At 50.6% G+C, this 20,402-nt stretch overlaps 1 protein-coding gene across 2 annotated transcripts in view; it reads left to right on the plus strand.

The window, feature by feature from the left end:
• The first annotated feature begins 1,187 nt into the window (after positions 1–1,187).
• Positions 1,188–20,402, plus strand: part of CTIF (cap binding complex dependent translation initiation factor) — a 230,860-nt gene continuing 211,645 nt past the window's right edge. For both annotated transcript variants that reach the window (XM_082668483.1, XM_082668484.1), the window contains exons 1-2: positions 1,188–1,368; positions 15,716–15,787. In XM_082668483.1, the coding sequence (XP_082524609.1) occupies positions 1,189–1,368; positions 15,716–15,787 (252 nt within the window). In that variant the 5' untranslated portion in view covers position 1,188. The remainder of the gene's footprint in view (positions 1,369–15,715; positions 15,788–20,402) is intronic.

Below are 20,402 nucleotides of genomic sequence, written 5' to 3' on the forward strand. Positions count from 1 at the left end.
TTGTGTATCTAATGGTGCTGGTTGGGTAGAAGACTGTTCTGCTAGTTCTGGTGGTGAAGCCATGTGCAGCCTCTGCTTCCTCTGCTGAACAGGCTTCCCTGTGGAGAGCACTGATTTCCAGACAATGGAAGGGACACCAGACAAGCTTGGAAGCCCTTTCCCATCAGGCCTAGAGCCTGTCCAGAGGAAGGGGGAGGGTCCCTGGTGGGAAGGGACCTAGTGGTGAGAATGGTTCTAGCCTTCCCAACTTCCAGGTGGATCGGGAGGGAGCTTTGGGAGCAAGCGTGGACAGTGGAGGTGTCCCTGCAGGCCTGGGCCCCTGCAGCGGCTGGGTTGACCCGGTCTAGTTGGGGAGGGACAGCAGTTCTATTGGTGGACTTTAACAGCTATCCCTGGAATGATGGTCACCTTATGCCAGGCCCCCCAGGGAGAGGGCCTGAGGGCTGAAGAGGGAGTCATTCTCCTACAGAGGACCATGGCTGGGCCACACCCTCCCAGGCCACCCACCTTGCCTTTCACGTCGTAGCATTAAAAGCCAGTCACGTCCTTACAGACTGAGTGTAGCGCGTGTCCCAGTAGCTGCACCATTAGCAGGGCTGCAAGATCACATTAGGGCCTACAGTCTTCACCTCATTTAAGGATAGCCTGGCGTCCAAAGAGAAAATGTCTCTTTAGAAGGAGGTATTTCTTAGAGGCCCAGGCCCCTTAGAGGGTTTGTGTCTGTGGACCCCTGTACATCTCAATGCTGGGGTCAGAGACCTAGAAGCCTGTGGTCTGTTTTATTCTGCTTTGTGGTGGATTTTGTTAACTCCAAGTTGGGAAGTAGGGTTGAACTTGTAGACTGGGTCCATATTCCGCTTTTTCCTGGGTGGTAAGGTCCGGGTATGGACTAACGCTCAACATCGCATGAGTTACTGTGTTGGCCAATTAGGCAAATTACCTGCCTTCTCTGGGACCGAGTCTCCTTCCCCACGCAGGAGGGATCACAGCATCCTCTTCACACTAAAGGCGAGCTGGCACCCCACTGACTTCTCAGGATGTTGGGAGACCAAGACAGCAGGCTGGATGAGGGACTGCTTCTGGGCAGGGGAGGATTTCTCAAGTGGGGTCTTCATCTCTGCCTCCAACTGTGTCTCACAGAGCCCATCTGTTCTCTGTATCCACAGCCCAGGCCCCCGAGCGGGAGGGATGGAGAACTCCTCAGCAGCATCGGCCTCCTCCGAGGCCGGGAGCAGCCGCTCCCAGGAGATCGAGGAGCTTGAGCGGTTCATCGACAGCTACGTGCTTGAGTACCAGGTGCAGGGGCTGCTGGCCGACAAGACGGAGGGGGACGGCGAGAGTGAGAAGACGCAGTCCCACATCTCCCAGGTGAGCGCTGCCCGGGAGGGGGCAGGGCCTGGGCAGGTACGGGGCCTCGGAAGCTCAAAGTGGGGTAATAAGGGTAAGGGACCCTAATTCCAGGCAGCATCTGATCGCCTGGCCCTAGGTTGCCAAGGTGTGGTTGGCCGCACCCAGCAGAGCGTGGGATCCGGGCAGGAAGCCCCTGGCTGTGTGCTCCCAGCCCCTCTGAACCACCTCTACCCGGTCCTACCCCACTGGGTGGCTGCGGCCCAGCCAGACTCACAGTTCATGGAACACATGGGTTTACTGAGCCCCTGCTGTGTGCCAGGCGCCGCTCCCTGTCCTTCACAAGCTCATGTTCTAAAAGAGATGTGGCGACTGTCGCTTATCCAAAGGGCACATAAGCAAAAGTCTATCACTTGTGAATATTTCCTCTGATGGCGAATACAGGCAGTTGTTGGCGCCAAAGAATCGAGTCTCTCAGACAGTCCCCCAGGGCCCTGTGTGCCAGACCTCGTGACACACGTGAAGCCTTCAGACCAGACTCTCAGGTTGGCCTCCCTGCTCCTGGTCAGTCTGTGGCAGCCCTGATCCTGGGCAGAAGGTGAACTCGGCTGAAAGACTGTGGGTCGAGATTTGGGAGTTTTGAGTCGTCTTGAGTAGAGTGTGATCCATTAAGGGAAGTGACCACGTCACATGCATCTTTGCTGAACATGTTAAATGCTCAGTAGATGTTTGTTCAAGAGTTGGTTCCAACTACTAGCTGCCTGTGTGACCTCAGGCAAACCCCTCAACTTCTCTGAGGCTTGGCTTTCTTATCTGGTGAGTGGGGATGATCCCGCTGCCTCAGGAATGTTGGAAGGTCAAAGGTGATAAGAGGTTCCGAAACTACAGAGGGGCAGAGTGTTGTCTGCACCCAGAGGCTCGGGGGGTGGGGGGGTCTCTTCTGCTCAGGGTCTGGGCCCCAGTGTCCACCTCTTGTACTTGTCCCCCTCAAGCCTGGGGCTCCTCTGTCAAGTAGAGAAGTTGACATGGGTGCCCTGCTTTGGAGAAAAGCCAAGTGCAGCTGGCTGGCTCGCTCTCTGGGTGGGCAGAAGATCCAGACCCTCCCACTTTTTAGAAAGCCAGAATGAACCTGTGGCTTTCCTGGAACTCAGGACCAGGAGTGGACCTGGGAAATTGTGAAGCCTTGCTGGTCCACACCTTATCCCCATTGGAGGGTGAGGAAGGCAAGATCTGCCCTGAGAGAGAAATCGATGCTTTCCTTGGCGTCCTTGAAGTTCTACAATCACAGGTAGTGTGAGCCTGTAGTCCGTTCAGTATTCATTCTACAAGTGTGTATTGAGCACCTGCTCTGTGTCTAGCACGGTCCTAGGACTGGGTACCTGGGAGTGAGTGAAAGAGATGAACAGCTCAGCCCTCGTGGAACTTATCCCAGTGGTGGATGGCAACTGCTGTGGGGAAAAATAAATCAGGAAAATGGAGTGGGGAGTGATGAAGGTCAGGAGGGGTTTGCAATTTTAAATGGGATGTCAAGGAAGATGTCACCGAAGGAGGTGGAGAGGTGAACTTGCAGATGTCTGGGGAAGGGGCAGTCCAGGCAGAGGGGACAGCACGTGCAAAGGCCAGAGCTGGCAGAGTTATTCCAGGGGCAGCAAGGAGGCCGGTGTGGCTGGAGCAGAGGGAAAAAGAGGGAGAGCAGAGGAGATGCTTCAACGAGGCAGAGGGGTCGGTAGACCAGATGTACAAGGGCTGAGTCCTGGGGTCTGCCTACATTTAGAAAGCGGGGATGTGAGGGGGACCAGCAAAAGAGACCAAGAGGGGTTGGCAGTGAGGCAGGAGGAAATCCAGGTGAGAGTTGGGTGCTGGAAGCCCTGGGGAGGATGTGTTTCGAGGCGGGGGGGGGGGGGGGGCGGCTGACTGCTGCTGCAGGGCATTGGGGAGGAGGAGTGAGAATCACCCAAAGGAGCCACTGGGGCCGTTGGTGACCCTGATGGGAGGGGTGACGGTCCAGTGGTGGGGGTGAAGGTCAAGGAGATGGGTTTGAGATGGGAGGATAATACAGTGCAGGTCCTCCCTGTATTACAGGAGTTTCGCCGTAAAGGGGAGAGGCGTGTGGTTCTGGGGGAAGCGAGGTCACAACGGGAGCATTAACAATGAGCTGTGCGTTGATGGGAGCGGTCCAAGGCAGAGGGGCCGCTTCCTGGCGCAATGGCCTTGAATAGGTGAGAGGGCTTGGCCTTGGCTTGGGCCCTGTGGATGGGTGCGTGGGCCTAGCCTGATGTGTGCTGCCTGCCTCCCCCACTGAGTGGACTCTGGTGGCCTCCAGCAGGGCATCCCTCAAAATTTCCTTCAGGTGAAATGGGCTCTTGCAGGACAAGGGTCCCAGGAAGCTGTGCAGCTTCACCCCAGAGGAATGCTTTGTGAGTGATAGGATTTCTGTTCCCAGAGCAGCCATCGGGGAGAATTTTTGAAGGAGGGGCCCTCCCAGCGCCTCTGAGCCCCCTGTGGGGACAGCTGAGCTTTCAGGATATAGAGCAGATGGGGCAGTGCCCTCAGTCTGGGCCCTGCACTCCCGGCTTCTGCTCCTGGGATTGGTTGGACCTAACCACGCTTGGATGTCCACATCTGGGTGGGCTGTTAAACAGATGTTGGCTTGAGGCAGAGTGTGGAAAACATTTGTACCATCTAGATGCATTCCTTAAACTTTCTGCATTCCCTGAGGTTCCCTGGGAGAATGCGAGCACCTGGCAGGGTCCCAGGACCCGCCTGTGTGCAGGTGGCCGAGGGGGACATGTTTCAGTCCTGCTCCCACCAACTACCCTCCCCAACCCAAATACAGCTGGGGTCCAGACTCCAGGGGAGGGGGCAGCTGTGGCAACTCTAAGCAAGGCCAGGGTTAGATGTGTTATTATAACACACTTCTTTAAAAAAATACAATCTCTATTGACACAGCTTTACAGGAAATCTTTCTGCTAAAGCACTTTTGCTTGTTTTTATTTAATCTGATGAGTATTTTAAATGGAAGCCAAAGACAAAAACAAAAATAAAAAACCTCAGAGAATGTCCTGGGCTGCCTGTCTGTGGTGGTGTTTTGATGTTTCTGGGAGAGAAAATTGTTAAGAATCTTGGAAACCTTGAGAAAACTTGAGGGAGTGGAGAAGAATGTTGCCTTTCAGTGGGTGAGGTCATTTTTTAGGATCTGAGGGATGACAGTTGACACTCAGGAAGAAAATACCTCACGATGCTTGTGAAGTTGTGTTCTCCCCCACCCCTCCCCCATCAATAACTAGAAAGAAAAATGGATGGATGGATGGACGGATGGATGGATGGATGGATGGGAGAGAGAGAGAGAAGAAACAGAGAGAGACAGAAAAGTGTCCTTTTTTTCCTACAAGAGTAACCAAGAGAATGTATGTTCTAAGTTTCCCAACATGTTTGGGTACCAATTTCAAATTACACCCTCACCCACACCCACACATTTCAAAAGTGCCTGTCCTCCAGTGGATTCCAAGTCCCCAGAGGCACATCCTGAGAGCTGTCCTCACTCTGTCCTTGGGAGGAGGGGGATTATAGCCCTATTCTGCAGGAGAAAAGACTGAGACACAGAGATGGAAAATGGCCAAACCCCACTGCTTGGTGGTGGCTGAGCTGAGCCCTGGTGCCCACCCCTTCCCCACCTACTTTTGGTTCCATGCTCGGTACAGGCTGTGACTAACAGGCTGTTGGGAAGTTAGTCTGTTTTTCCCCCTGTGGAATGAGAGTTAGGATTCCAGATCTCATTGGCCATTAACCTTTTGTGGAAGAGATGGGGATGTTATGTGTGGGGTAGTTTGGCACTTCTGATGTTAGCGGATGGATCATCAACGCAGTGTTCACAGCTCCGGCTGCATGTTGGAATTGCTCTGGAGCTCGGACAGATCCCACCCTAGAGTTGAGTGGAAGGGGGAGGGGCCTGGGCATTGGCCTCTCATCCACCCCCACGTGACTCTGATGTTCTGCTCAGGTTGACGACCACAGCTACAGGTGGACTTGTCTGACGGCCTTCCTACCCCTCCATGTCCAGCTGCCTTCCCTTGGAAGGATAGAACGTAGGGCCATTGTAAGGAGTGGATACATTTAAGGAAAGCGTGTTTTACACTGAATGCTTGTTTGCAAGTCAAATGAAGAGCAGTGAGGGTGAAGAGAACTTCCTGTAGTTCTTTTTGATGCTCTCAGGCACTTGGAAGTCCTGGGTTTTGTCTCACGCACAGAGACCTCACAAGAGAGATGCGACCATGCATATATGTAGGATGCATTCAGATTGGCATGATGTCGCCTTCTCACAATGTTTTTCCTTCTCTTTCTTTTTACGTTTTTCTTTACATTCTGCCTTCCCTGTTCACTGTTCCCTCATCCCTCTTTTATCCCATTCTCTCACTTCCTCCTGTCCTTTGAATCCTTTTTCCCTGTCATCTTTGCTCATAGGAGGAAGCGATCAATGGTGGACCGCCTATGAAAGGCTTAACAGAAGTGAGTTTAAGGGGACCTGTGGGGTGTGAATGTGGGGACTCATTCTTCTCCTTATTTAAAAAAAAATTATTTTTAATGACACAAGTACTGTATGCATATATTCTCATGGTACATAAGAATTCAAATGCTGATTAGTTACGTCCTCATTCCACTGTCTTACCCTACCTCCCACTGGAATGATGAGTTAACTTCCTCACCTTTTCAGTGCTTTTACGTGTGTGTTTGTGTGTGTATGTGTGTGTGTGTGTGTGTGTATGTAAAATACGACTTACAGAAATATATTATTTCACAATCATATATCATGGCTGGTGAATATGTTTTGTTCAATAACTCACCTTTTCCCCATAGCTGTATGCCCTGGGGACTCCTCCAGGCTTGTACAGCTGCTGTGTTCTGTTTAATGGCTGCACAATTGCCCATAGTATGGGTGTCCCATTGTTCAACCATTTACCTATTGCTAGGCATTTGGATTATTTCCAGATTTTCCCCTGGAAATACAAGCTATTTCAGTGAATACTTCTGAACATGCCTCATCCTGCACATATAAAACCGTTTCTTTAGGTGGACGCTGAGAAGTAGAATCAGTTTTAATAGCTGTTGCCAAATTGCTCTCCAAACGCCTGTTGCATTATTCACAGGACCGCCAGTGTATTGGGACAAATGGTCTTTTGTCACTTTAATTTGCATTTCCTCAATTTTTAGTGAGCTTGAGCACTTTTTAATCTGATTACCAGCCATTTTTTAAATAGGTTAAATTTTTATTTTACTTTTAAAGCAACAATTGGAAAAACAGAGACAATCAGAGAACAGAGAAAGAAGCCCACCGTAATTTTGTTTTTTAAAGGAAGAATTTTTCTTTTTTTAATGTTTTTAGCTCTTTATTTATTTTTTAAATTTTATTTATTTATTTTATTTATTTTTGGCTGCATTGGGTCTTCGTTGCTGTGCACGGGCCTTCTCTCTAGTTGCGGCGAGCGGGGGCTACTCTTCGTTGTGGAGCGTGGGCTTCTCACTGCGGTGGCTTCTCTCCTTGCGGAGCACAGGCTCTAGGTGTACAGGCTCAGTAGTTGTGGCGCGCGGGCTCTAGAGCACAGGCTCAGCAGTTGTGATGTATGGGCTTAGTTGCTCCACGGCATGTGGGATCTTCCCAGATCAGGGCTCAAACCCATGGCCCCTGCATTGGGAGGCGGATTCTTAACCGCTGCGCCACCAGGGAAGTCCCCACCATAATTTTATGATAAAAACTAGTGTAATTTTTGTGTATTATTTTTTCTTTATACACCTTTCAAGAGTTGAACTTATAGCATACATGTCACTTTTAGCTTGCTCGTTTATTTAGCATGGTTTCCTACACATTATTTGGTGGTTTTTGCATAAAGTATAATTGTTTAAACCTGCCAGTTACTGTTGGCTAAATAGTGAAATATAATTATAGCTAAGAATGGTTAATTCAGGCCCCATTCCAGGCTCTGGGATAAAGTCATGAACAGAATGGACCATAATCCCTGTCCTCCTAGCTCTTACTTTCAGTTGGAGAAAGACAGGTGATAGACAAAGAAGAAAATAGATGTTAGAAGGTGATGCACATGAAGGAGGCAAGAAGGGGCGGGGTGCTGGGCTGTCTGAAAGGTTTACTTAAGACTTTTGAGCAAAGATTTGGAGAAGGTGAGAGTTGAGGTCACTTAGGAGCCAGCCTTCCAAGCAGAGGGGATGTTGAGGGCGCAGCTCTGCTGTGGGGACCCCACTTTGATGAACAGCTTTGGGACCAGTCTGGTGGGGAGCAAAGAGCCAGGTCTGTGGGGCCTCATCGGTGAGACGCCAGGAGGTTTTGAGCAGAGGAGGGACATGGTATCACTGGTTAAATTGGACCACTCTGGGTGCTGTGTGGAGAATAGGCTATAGCAAGGGGCGGGGTGGAAAGGAAGCAGGGGGACCAGGAAGTCCTTGGTTGGTCAGGGTCAGAGGTGATGGTGAATTGGAGCTGTGTGGCACCGTGGAGGTGGTGAGAAGTGGTCAGATTCTCATACTTTAAGGCACAGATAACATGATTTTCTAATGAATGACCTTGACAGTAGCCTGAGCCTGTAGAAGGACAGACTTTCCAGAAATGAGATGGAAGACCCTGGAAGAGCAGCATTGGGGGAGCAAAGGTCAAGAGTTCGGGTTTTGGATGTGAAAGGTTTAAGGTAGTATTGGATGTCTTAGCAGAGAGGTTGATCAAGCAGTTAGATGTACAAAGTGGCATTCAGAAGAGGGGAATGACCTGGAGAGTCACACTTGTAAATAGTAGCATGTAGGTGGCATTTTAAGCCCAAGGAGTGAGGGAGCTTAGACAAGAGGGTCAAAGATTGAGCTCTAAGAAGTTGAGGCCGGGGCTTCCCTGGTGGCGCAGTGGTTGAGAGTCCGCCTGCCGGTGCAGGGGACGCGGGTTCGTGCCCCGGTCCGGGAGGATTCCACATGCCGTGGAGCGGCTAGGCCCGTGAGCCATGGCCGCTGAGCCTGTGCGTCTGGAGCCTGTGCTCCGCAACGGGAGAGGCCACAACAGTGAGAGGCCCGCCTACCGCAAAAAAAAAAAAAAAAAAAAAGGAAGTTGGGGCCATGAGGAGGAGCTACCAAAGGACACGGAGGGGTGTCTGTGTAACTTATTTACTCTACGTCACAATGCTGTGAAGAAGATGCTGTTACTGTTGCCAGCATACATGAGAGGAAACAGAGGCACAGAGAGGTTGAATATGCTGCCTAAGGTCACACAGGGCGTATGCGGTCGGTGTGAGGTTTGAACCAGCTGATCTTGCTCCAGGTGCCATACGCTTAACCTCTGCTCTGGCAGCTTCTGTCATTATCACAGCTTGGGGGAGGTAGTCTGAGGGAGGAAGAGACTTTCCCAAGGGACAGCGTAAGAGGCAGAGCAGGAATATGAACTCACGTTCGCTGCGTCGAGAGCTCAAGCTCCTGATCGCTGCGTTAAGCTGCCTCCACAGCAGGGAAGGTGTGTGGGTTTCTTGTTAGTTAGTTAGTGTGTCTTAAGAGCGGAGCAAGAAGCCTTTCTCCCTCTCTCAAATCTCAGCCTTTGGGCAGCATTCCCTCCCCGTCACACACAAGGTTTTCCTGGAGTATCACTGTGGAGGAGAGCGTGAGCTGCCAGCCCGTCTCTGCTCCCACCTCCTCTGTTCCCCCTCTCCTGGTCAGTAAGCCCTTGTGCCAGCCCAGAGGAAGCAGTCGAACAAGCTCCTGACTTTGAGAAACTCCCATCTGGAGGCTGTCCCCATCTCCTCTCAGGCCCTTCGCCGGGAAAAGAGGACGTTGGGTGAGAGCAGTGGTTCCCACTAGACCTTCGAATCGCTCCCCTCGGGGTCCTGGCACCCCCTTGATTAAGAAGCCGTGGATAAGATGGCTTTTTAAATAATTTTTCACTTTGAAATAATTTCAGATGTACATAAAAATTATAATAATAGGACAAAGAATTCCTTCACCCAGATTCTCCAGTGTTAATATCTTACCACATTTATATTTTTTCTCTCATCTCTCAATAGATAGATAGATAGATCAATTGATCAATAGATTCTGTACAGAGAGAGATTTCCCCTTTATCTCTAAACACTTCACTGTGCGTTTCCTAAGAACAAGGACATTCTCTCTCTTTTTTTAAATGGTATTTTATTTATTTATTTATTTATTTTTTATTTTTAACATCTTTATTGGAATAGAATTGCTTTACAATGGTGTGTTAGTTTCTGCTTTATAACAAAGTGAATCCGTTATCGACAGATGAATGGATAAAGAAGATGTGGCACATATATACAACGGAATATTACTCCCCCATAAAAAGAACATTCTCTTATAATTACAGTATAGGAAATAAACATTAATACAGTACAATTATTTAATCTATAGACCTTTTATTTCACCAGTTTTCTCAATAATATCCTTTATAGCAAAAGTTAAAAAAAAATTCTAGGTTCCTCAAAAAATTAAACATAGAATTACTGTATGATCCAGCAATTCTACTTCCGGGTATACACCCAAAGGAACTGAAAGCAAGGGCGTGACCTGATACCTGTACAGCATGTTCATAGCAACATTATTCACAATAGCCAAAAGGTGGAAGCAACCCCAGTGTCCATTAGTGGATGACTGGATGGACAAAATGTGGTCCATACATAGAGGAATATTACTGGGGCTTAAAATAAAGGAAATCCTGGCACGTGCTACAACATGGATGAACCTTGAGGACTTTATGCCAAGAGAAATAGACCAGACACAAAAGGACAAGTACTGTATGATCTCACTTCTATGAGGCATGTAGAAGAGTCAAATTCATAGAGAATGAAAGCAGAATGGTTGGTATCAGGGGCTTGGAGGAGGGGGGATGGGGAGTTAGTGTTTGAGGGGGACAGTTTCAGTCTGGGATGAAAAAGTGCTGCGGACGGATGGAGCTGGAGTACTGGATGGTGGCGGTGGTTGTACAGCAGTGTGAATGTACTTCATGACACTGAACAGTACACTTAAAAATATTTAAAATGGTAATTTTGTATAGTTTACTACAATAAAAAATTTCTGGTTCAACATCTAACGCAAGACTATACGTCACATTGAGTTTCCAACATTTTGACTGGCTCTTTGAATTAATACCTATTTATCCCCTTTACTCATTCTGCTACTTTTTGGCTGTGTGACCCTGGCTCAGTTACTTAACCATGCTATGCCTCAAATTCCATATTTGCAAAGTGGGGGTAATACATGGGCCTTGGGATCTATGTGGAGTAAATGTTAATGTAAGTAGCAGGCTTAGAATAGTGCCTGGATTAAATGAAATCTTTATATTTTCTGGGGATGAGTCCTTTGTTACACATGTTGCAAGTGGCTTCTTACTTGTCTTTAATTGTGTTTGTGATTTCTTTTGTCACACAAAATTTTAGACTTTGATGGAGTTTAAAACTTGTATCTTGGATTTTAACCAACTTGGAATGTGTTGTGCATGGTACTGGGAGGCAGATTCTAGGGTCATTTTTTCCTTGCTGGCTCGCTAGTTGTCTCAGTCCCTGTGTTTATTGATGGTCTCTCCTTTCCCCTGATGTGAAACACTGTCCTTATCACATACTAAGTTCCCATTTGCACATCTGTTTGTTTATGGGTTTGGTTTTATCAGTTGATCTCTTCCTCTCCTCTTGTGCTGATTCAGCCTGACGGTGTGGCTCTGGCCTTGATACACTTTGATGTCTGGAGTGACGAGCCCCGGGGACTTCAGACACCACCGGAGGGGGACGTTTATCCTTAGCACGTTCAGCCTCCCCCAGCCTGGGGCTTTTCCCTTTTCGCTCATCCTCCCTCAGCTTTCAGTGACTTCCTCTGTCCTCCATCAAGTCTGCTCCAAAAATACTGTCCATCCTGGGGTGCAAATGACTGATAATAAGATTTTAATTCTTTTAGCATGAAGTATTTAAAGTGTACCGATAGAAGCAGAGAATAATAGAATAAGCATCTGTTTTGAGTACAGACTAAACATCTGTACTCCCGTTTATTAAACCTTAACCCTGTGCCATCTTTGTTTCATCTTTTTAAATTAAGAAATAAATTATAGCAGTTATGGTGAAGACCCAAAACCACTCTTGTGACTTCCATGTTCGTTGTTCCCATACATACAGATTTCCCACTTTTCCTGCCTCTTTGTGTTCAACGACCTTTTCAGGAGGGGCCACCTTACCCCCCAGAGAACTTGCTCCCAGCTGTAAACCCTTCACCTCAAAGGAGAAATGCCCTGGCTGAACCAGGCATAGGGGCAGGACCGAGGAGAGTGTCCCCCAAGGGGGCCCTTCTCTTGTTCTGGAATCATCTCATACAGATAAGGACGGTTCCTGGAAGGTCTGTGTCTGGAGACTTTTCTAGGCGGGGCTCAGAAAAGGCAAAGGGGAGGGAGGTGGTGGTGACTGCAGCCTAAGAAGAAAGAAGAGCGTGGGCAGCAGAATCCCAGCAGCAGGGAGGAGCTTTGAACGGGGACGGGAGAGCTCCCAGGGGCTTGTAGGGTCAGGCAGCAGCAGAGAGCGGATGTGGCTGGAGGGTTGGATGCCGCACGGGCCCAGTGTTACAACTTCCTGGGAGAACTGCAATGACTCACATTTAATTCCTCCCCGGGGGTCAGGAAAGCAGGACCCAGCTGGACCACACTCCCTCCCCCAGAAGCTTTCCCTGGGGGCCATGGCTGGGTCTGTGGGGTGGGTTTCTGTAGACTTTACTATCTTGCTAGCTTTCCTAAACACATCAGCCCTCTGCTCACTGCTTAACTGTATGATGCTCTCAGAGCCACTTCTTCATTTCTGTCTCTGCCTGCTCTCCCAGTGGAAACCTGGATGTTGGACTCTAGCTTCCCAACCAGTGGGTTCCCCACACCCACACTCCGGGCCAGCTCAGCCTGTTCTAGCACAGCTCTGATGACGCCCTCCCCTAACAGAAGCCTTCGGACTCTTTCCACCCAGGAAGAGTCTCTGACCGCTTAGCGGGAGAGTCCTGCTTGCTGCCCTCTGCCCCTGAGCTGGCCAGTGTTCCCCTGCCGTGTCCACACTCGGGCTCACTCTTCTCCAGGGATCCGGGCTCCACTGCTTTCCTTCCCTAGGGAATCCCTCCGAGAGCACACTGTCCCTTCTCAGCCTCGCCCTCCCCCTTGCCGCGTTACTGTTACTGCACATCTCACCTCCCCTGTGAAGGGAGCGCCGGTGGCAGGTCCCACACCAAAGGCGCTCAGGAAGGTTGGCCAGCGTAAAGTTAAGGATGACCTTTGACAAAGCAGAGCAGTCTCATCGGAGCTTGGAATCGCTCTGGGAAAGCCTAGCCAGGGGGCTGAGGTGGCACGTGGCTGTCACAAAGCCTCGGCTGCCCCTCTGTGCCCGCCTGTCAGGAGCAGCCAGCGTGGCACCCCATCCCTGCCCTGCCAGGGACCACGCAGGGACCACGCTGACCCCAGGAGGAGGTGTGCCCACCCTCGAGTCACCTCTGTGCGAGACGTCAAGTCAGCGGTATGCAGCTGGGGTTGAAGTGTTTGGGATGCCCCACTGGAGGAAGCCTTCTCTGCAAGGCTGTCCTGGGACGGAACGAGAAGTGCAGGATCTAGTTCTCTCCGGGCCGGTAGTCACTGCGTGCCTTGACCATCCTCCCCACTGTCAGCCAGCCTCCAACCAGGAAAGGAGAAGCCACTCAAGTATAGAAAGCAGTAAAGCAGAGGGATTGTTTTCATAGTAGTTCAAATAGTTTACAAATATATATATATAAACACATATATACATATGTGGATTACTTTTTTTTTTTTTGGCTGTGCCACGCGGTGTATAAAATCTTAGTTCCCTGACCAGGGATCCAACCCGCACCCCCTTCAGTGGAAGCACGGAGTCTTAACCACTGGACCACCAGGGAAGTCCCTGGATTGCTTTTTATTTTGAAGTTACTTTTGACTCATAGCAGAGGTGCAAAAATAGTACAGGGTGTTCCCATGTACCTGTCCCCTAATATGAATATCTTACATAACCGTAGTACAATGATCAGAACTAAGAAATTAACATTGGTACAATGAGACTTTATTTGAATATCACCAGTTTATCTACTAATGCCCTTTTTCTGTTCCAAGATTCAAATTTGCATCTAATTGTCATGCTTTCTTATTCTCCTCCAACCTGTGACACTCCCGTGGTCTTTTCTTATCCCTACAACCTTGACACTTTTGAAGAGTATTGGTCATTTATTTTCTGGAAAGTTCATCAGTTTGGGTTGCCCGATATTCTCTCACGGTCATATTTGAGATCGTGCATTTTTGGCAAGAACACCTCAAGAGTGACATGGCCCTTCTCAGGGCATTACGCTGGGAAGTCCACGGTGGTAATATGTTTTATTACAGATAATATTATCCTTGATCACTTGGTTTCAGGTGGTGTCTGATAGATTTCTCATTTTTCCCTTTTCTTCTCCTATAATTTAATAAATACCTTTGCAGAGATGCTTTGAGACTACAAATATCCAGACAGAGGGAATTTAACCCAGGGAGTTGGTTACCCAGATAATAAAAGAGCTGAGAAACTAAACAGCCACAAGGAGCCATTACCACCTCTAGGCCTGAGGCACAAAGGGAGGAGATGGTATTGCCAGAGCCCAGCGTTAGGGGTCATGCACAGAGGGCCCATCTGGTGAGGCTGGAGCCTTGAAGGAGACCCAGTCATTGCTGGTAATGCTGCCTGAAGCATAGAGGGATGGGGGAGAAGCACCGCGGCTTCTCTCTCTTCCTGTCTCCCGTTGGCCCAGCCCAGCTGGAACCCAGCTGAGTCTGCAGGGTTCAGCCCCTCTGCAGTACAGAGCCGGGATGGGCAAGAAGTGGCTCTGAGGGCACATTCTCTTGGGACTGGTACCTTGCCTTTGCCAATTCCTTCGAACTGAGCTGTGGTGTCCAATAGGGCAGCCACTAGCCACATGTAGCTCTTGAGCACTTGAAATTGACCTGCTTTAAGCAGATTTCAAAACCTTAGTATGGAGAGAAGTATGTAAAATATCTCATTGATCATTTTTATATCAATTACCTATTGAGATAAACATATATTGAGATAAATAAAATGCATTATTAAGTTTAATTTTTCTTTTTTCTTCTTTAAATCTGGCTACTAGATCATTTAAAATTATGTCTGCGGTTCCTATTCGTTGGCCAGCACTGCTGTAGAGTACACTTGTACCAGCCTGTATCATCGGCGTTGTAATAAAATGTCTTTCCTATACAAAGGTCATGCCCTTGACCCACAGTCGGGGGAGGGTGTGTCTAGCCAAGGTTTCACAAATCCAGGACGGTGATGGCTTTGAGCCATCCACACTCACGCACAGTTTTGACCAAGTGTGTCAAACAGAGAGAGACTGGGCTCCTCTGCTTTTTATGAATCATACAGGTGTAGGTCCAGATCAATGTTCAACGTGAGCTGGAGAGCCACGTAACATTTAACACAATAATAAAAGCACCACCATATATATAGATAACACATTACCGTGGAAGAGCTGTACTCTTACTACTACTTTATATATAGATTTTGTGTAGCTTACAAAGTCCCTTCATTTCAACCTTGCAGAGTCACCCAGCCTTGCTGTCCCCATTTTATAGATGACAAATGAAGCCTGGGAGATTACATGGATTTCAGTGGCTCTCAAACTTCTGGTGCATCCCTTGGAAAGCTTGTCAAAATGGAGAAGACAGTTGCTGCCCTCAGCGAGTGATTCAGTGGGTGGAGATTAGGACCCAGAGACCCCCTACGTGGCAGGGTTTGAGGACCGTTACACTGGTAGTTGTCGTATCACACTTCGGGGCACATGAGGCCCCTGAGGTCGGTGGTGGGACTGGGCTTCTGATGGCCAGTCTGGGGCTCTTCCCGATGCCATGCTCTCCTGTCAGTCCACAGGTCCACCGTACTTTGGGGCTGGGTGTACGGTGTGATCCACACATACATGCCTCTCCTCTAGCTCCAGCCTTGACACTGTAGGGGGCTAGTGGGCTGAAGAGTGGTTAGGTGGTCAGACATGGTGCTGGTTTCTCAAAACTCATATTTACCCTCTGTGTTGTCCGGTTGGCTTTGGAAGGTAGCTGCTCTTCATCACTTCGGGGGGCTTAGGTGGTAGGAAATGAGTTTGCCTTCCCCACACATACGCCAAAGGGCCACCTCCATGTGGCACTGGGAGATGCCAAGTGGGACCTGCTGGTACAGAAAGATTTGGCTGCGAAAATGGCTGAGCAGGATTTCCTACTGGCTCTACTGCAGCAGGGCGGGACCGTGCCTGGAGGGCCAGGGCAGAGTGAGGATGAGCCTGTGTGTCCAGCCATCACTGACCACTCCTTTCTCCCCTGCAGTGGACGGCGGACTGCAGTGATCAGCTGGACTGCAGCTACTCTTTCTCCCGAGGGCGAACCCCCCTGCAGCAGGTAGGGAGCCAGCTCCGTGCTCCATCTGGGGGTCATCGAGGTCTTGTCTGTCTGGGTTCCTGGGCTGTTCACCGTGGTGCTCCTGAGAGGTGGTGATGTGGGAGTGCGGGAAATGGGACAGGGGAGGGTGCAGTCTGCCCCCTGGAAAGTTCTCCCTGGATATGCAGCCCACAGTGAAGCCCTCCCTGCCCAGAACACATAGATTCATAAGATTTATTTTTAGTAGCAGCATTATTTATAATAACAAACATCTGTAAACAACTACTGATCCGTTGAGAGGAGAATAGACAAATGATACGTGATATATCCTTACAATGTACTGTAATACAGCAATAAAGTGAGTGATCTGTGATACATCCTTGCGGTGGAATATCATACAGCAGTAAAATGAGTGAACTGGAGGTTCGCACATCAGCGATGATGATGGGTCCCAGGGTTTTGGTGGGGTGGGGGCGCACTCTGGAGATCGCTTCTGCTCCAGGTCTGCAGAGGACTGGAAGGGGCAGGCTGTGGGTGTGAGGGAAGCCAACCAGCTTCCTGGGACCAGGCTGGAGTCCGCTGCTTCTCCCCCTGCTGCTTCCCTGTGAGGTCCCGAGGGGGCGCCTGTGCGGGTCGTGTGGCCCGGAGGGAAGGAGGCAGCTGCTCCTCGAGAGCCGTCCCTGGTGACCCCCAGGTCCCGTACACCCTCTGGTTGTCGAGCTGTTCTTGCTGATACCTCATCCCACCTGTGGGAGATGATGGGATCAGAGACCGAAAACTCCGTCTATCCCCAACCCGCAGTCCAGCCTCCCCCTGCCCCTGTCCAGAGAGATGAGGGAGGCTTTATGGGCTTCCGCAGTAACTTGCTCCCAGTTCCAAAGCACCTGTGTTGACACATCGCCTGGCCCCACTTGCTTGTGTCTGACTTCAGTCCATGGTGCTGATGAAACCAACTCTTCTCTATTCTTTCGTGAGGGAAGGTGGGCCGTGGCCTCAGTTCCAGATCTTTCTTAGGCTGTAGGGCTTTGCTATACCATGGGGGGGTGGTGTCGGGGCAGCTGCCCTGGACAGTTCTGTCACATGATGAGATGCTTGTGTGTGTGTTTCGTTGATTCTTAAGTAGGTGGCCATGATAAAGCCAGGGTGGGGTGCTCTGCCACAAACCTGGTGACAGTCCTCTGTGTCCTCAACTTCCTCATACAAAAACCAGGAGACTCGGCGGCCTCTGAGGATCCTTCTAGCTTCTCCATGCCATTTACAGACAGGGAAGTTGGGGTCCATGGAGGTGTCATGACCTGACCAAGCTGGGACTTGAACCCAGGTCTTTGCCTGTCCCGTCCCCTCATCGGCCCTTTACCTTGTCTTCCTGTAGTAGGTAGCCTTCTATGCAGGTCTTTTGTCCTCACCACTAGACTGCTGGTGCTTGGTCATGGACTCCGTTTATACGCCCTAAACCCCTCCAGCCTTGGCTGAAGGCCTGACACGTCAGGGGCACTGTCACTAGTGTCTGCCAATTATCTGGGGTTTCCTACATGAAGATTCTCTTAACATTTCAGCAGCAAAGGTGGACTTGGATTTGGGGACTCAAAAATCAGAGAGAGAGCTTCAGGGAAGGGTTGAAAGTCTTGGATGGGGACATAAGAGGCTGGTAAATGAGAGACTGAAAAAACAGCTCTCTGTTATTTAGTCAGTAGGTGTCTGGTTCTGGAATCGTTCAGGGTCTTCCTTTTTGTTCTCACTCCTTTATCTTCTTTTCTGGGTCCCCTCTCCCCACCCTTTCTCTCTGGTCCCATTTTCCCATCACTCTGGACAGGTTTCCAGGGGGATGAGATTGGCGTATCCTCCCACTTGCTTCTCATCTGCCTGCCTCACTCTGAGCTGTCCTTTCACAGCTGGTTTCACCCCCTGGAGGAGGGTGGGTGGGGTGGTGGCCAGGGCCGGGGGCTTGTGGGAAGGGGTACCCTGGCACCATGAAGACCAGCCGACCCCGACTCCCGTCTTAGAAGCAGCTGAACAGTTGGCTTGGGGTAAGCAGGGGCTGAATGAAATGCAAAACGAAATGCAACTGAACTTAAAGAAGAAATTGTAAAAGGCTCCTGTTAGGTCCTTTCTTGGCAGGTGGAACTGAGCATAAGTCCATTATAGGGGACGAGCCCCAGGAAGGGTGAGGCGGGCTCTCAGGATGTAAACCCGCTTTACTTCCCTGATGTGCCCGGAACACGAGGGCTTCATAGTAGGGGTTTCCTACAGGCCATGGGGCCATTGGCACTCCCACCTCCCCCGTGTAGTCTGTCTGATCGTCTCAGAGGGAGGAAGGGGGAGACATCTGCTTCCAAGAAGCGGAAGAGTAGCCGGGGCACCGAGGGACAGCCACGGCCTCAGCCCCACGTGCCACGTGCCTTGTGTGTTCTGGATTCAGAGCCCGTGGTGTCCCCACACGGCGAGCCAGCTGGGGGAAGCGGGAAGGCTGCTCCGCCTGAGTCCTGGTGAGGTCACACCCTGTGCCGTGAGAAGCTGCTTAGAGCCGAGGAAAGCTCAGCGGGCCCAAGAGTTCAGGGTGTTTGCGGAGGGAGTTTTCATAGATTCCTCTGCTGGGGAGTGTTTGTAGTGGCCTGGAGCATGGCCCCTGAAGGGCAAGAAGATAATGTGTAAAAGAATGCCCAGTGCAGGGCAGGAGACACAATGTGCACAGCGTGGCCAGACCTCAGGTGGCCCAGAGCTAAGGCACTCGGGCAGGCAGAGCAGAGGTGGTGGCATCGGGCTGGCCCTCCTGGAAGGCCCCGGACGCTGTACCCCGCGCTGCACGGAGAGACAGGATTGAAATGAGGTCTCCTGAGGTCATCACCTTGGTTCGGTGATGAAAGGCCTGACTAGACATAACTCAGTTAATTAGGGTACGAACAATAGAGTGATGTAAGCAAGACGGAAGTCTCTTTCTCTCTCGCCACCCTCCTGGGAGGGTGTTCAGGGCTGGCATGGCAGCTCAACCGTGTTGGGACAGCCTCTTTGTTTCTCATGCTCTGCCCTCTCTGGGGTGTTGCCCTTGTCCCATGGCCCGTGCTGGCTCACGTCCGCATCCACATTCCTGCCAGTGGGAGCACCCACCCTGGGCTTCGTCTCCAGGAGCCTCTGGTGTCCCCTCAAGAAGCAGCCATCTTCTTTTAAAAGTTAAAAATTTTTTTAATTTTTTGTCCACGCGGTATGTGGGATCTTAGCTCCCCGACTAGGGATGGAACCCACGCCCCCTGCAGTGGAAGAGCAGAGTCTTAACCACTGGACCACCAGGGAAGTCCGTGAAGCAGTCATCTCCTGATGCCCTCCGGTGGAGGGATCAAAGCTGGTCAGCATCCCTTGAGTGACATAAGGAAAGCCCCACAATTTACCAGAGACAGCTGCCCCTGCCCACCCTGCCCTGGAGCGGCCCCCTGATGGAGGGGAAACCAGGGAGCTGCCGGCTGAAGAGTGCCTTAGCTGGGGGCATATCTGACGGGATGCTGCTGCCCATACAGCCTTCAAGGGCCCCTTCAGCCTGGTCCACCAGATGTAGGAACACTGGACCAGCTCATATGAGCACCCACCGGCTTCCTCACTGTACCCTCTCCACCAGGCAGACACCCTCACCTGCACACCAATCCACGGTGTGATCAGGATATTCCGTATGTACATCTGCCTGTCCCCTCAGCCTGCTGGTGGGCCTTGAGCTGGGCGCCACCAGGACTCCCTTTACATCCCTGACCACCACCCCCCCAGCCTAGGGCCTTGCACACAGTAGGTGCTCAATTATGATACCTGAGATGGCTCAGACCCGGTCTACGCAGTCATTCCCTAGCGGGTCCTGTTCCTCTGGCCACACCAACTTTGCTGAGCTTTTGGAAGTCATTGGGAGGATGGGGCAGCTCTACTATCCCACATTCACCCCTGGGAAGAATTTCAGGAGGAAACTGAGGCTAGATTGAGAGTGGGGTGACTGCTCCAGCACTTTCCCTGACTGCCCCACTTCGGGCACGTGGACCCAGGACAGTGGGGCCCACAGGAGGATGCTGAGGTGCTGCATTCTGCCCAGGAAGCTGTGTGGTGAGTCACAGACCATGCACTGAGTGAGGAGCTGGGTGCAGGCAGCATTTGAGGATTAGTCATGCACTGGGGTTATTTTTGTTGTTTTAATTAATGAATAAAAAAAAACCCCTTGCCTTCTCTGAACCCTTTCAGAGGCACAACATAGAGGTAAGCCAGGGTAGGTAGAGTCCCATGAAATGGAAGGAGGGGGCTCAGAGAGTCCAGAACAAAAAAATGGGTTCCACATAGTCCTGAAGAGGCCCGTTAACTGCCTGTAGTCGGGACTCGGCTGTACTGGGGACTGTTTGGCCTCCTGGCAGCATCTTTCCAAGAGAGTTCGTCCGCCACCTAGTCATTTACTCAGGAGGTCGGAATACAGTTTCCACCTTATTGTAACAGGGGAGGTGCCCGGAGATGATTTAGAGGAAGGCACCTGCAATGAGAGAGTGCAGCCCAGTGCATTTAGACGACATCCCCGGGTGCCGGCCCAGGACTTAGCATTCAGGGAAGGAAGCTGAAGGCGTGTGCAAGGTTGTGTGGAGTCAGGCGCAAACAGGTCTTCTCCATCGGCACAGAAATG

Source organism: Grampus griseus (assembly GCF_964374135.1).
Source record: "Grampus griseus genome assembly, chromosome: 12".
Classification (NCBI taxonomy): domain Eukaryota; kingdom Metazoa; phylum Chordata; class Mammalia; order Artiodactyla; family Delphinidae; genus Grampus; species Grampus griseus.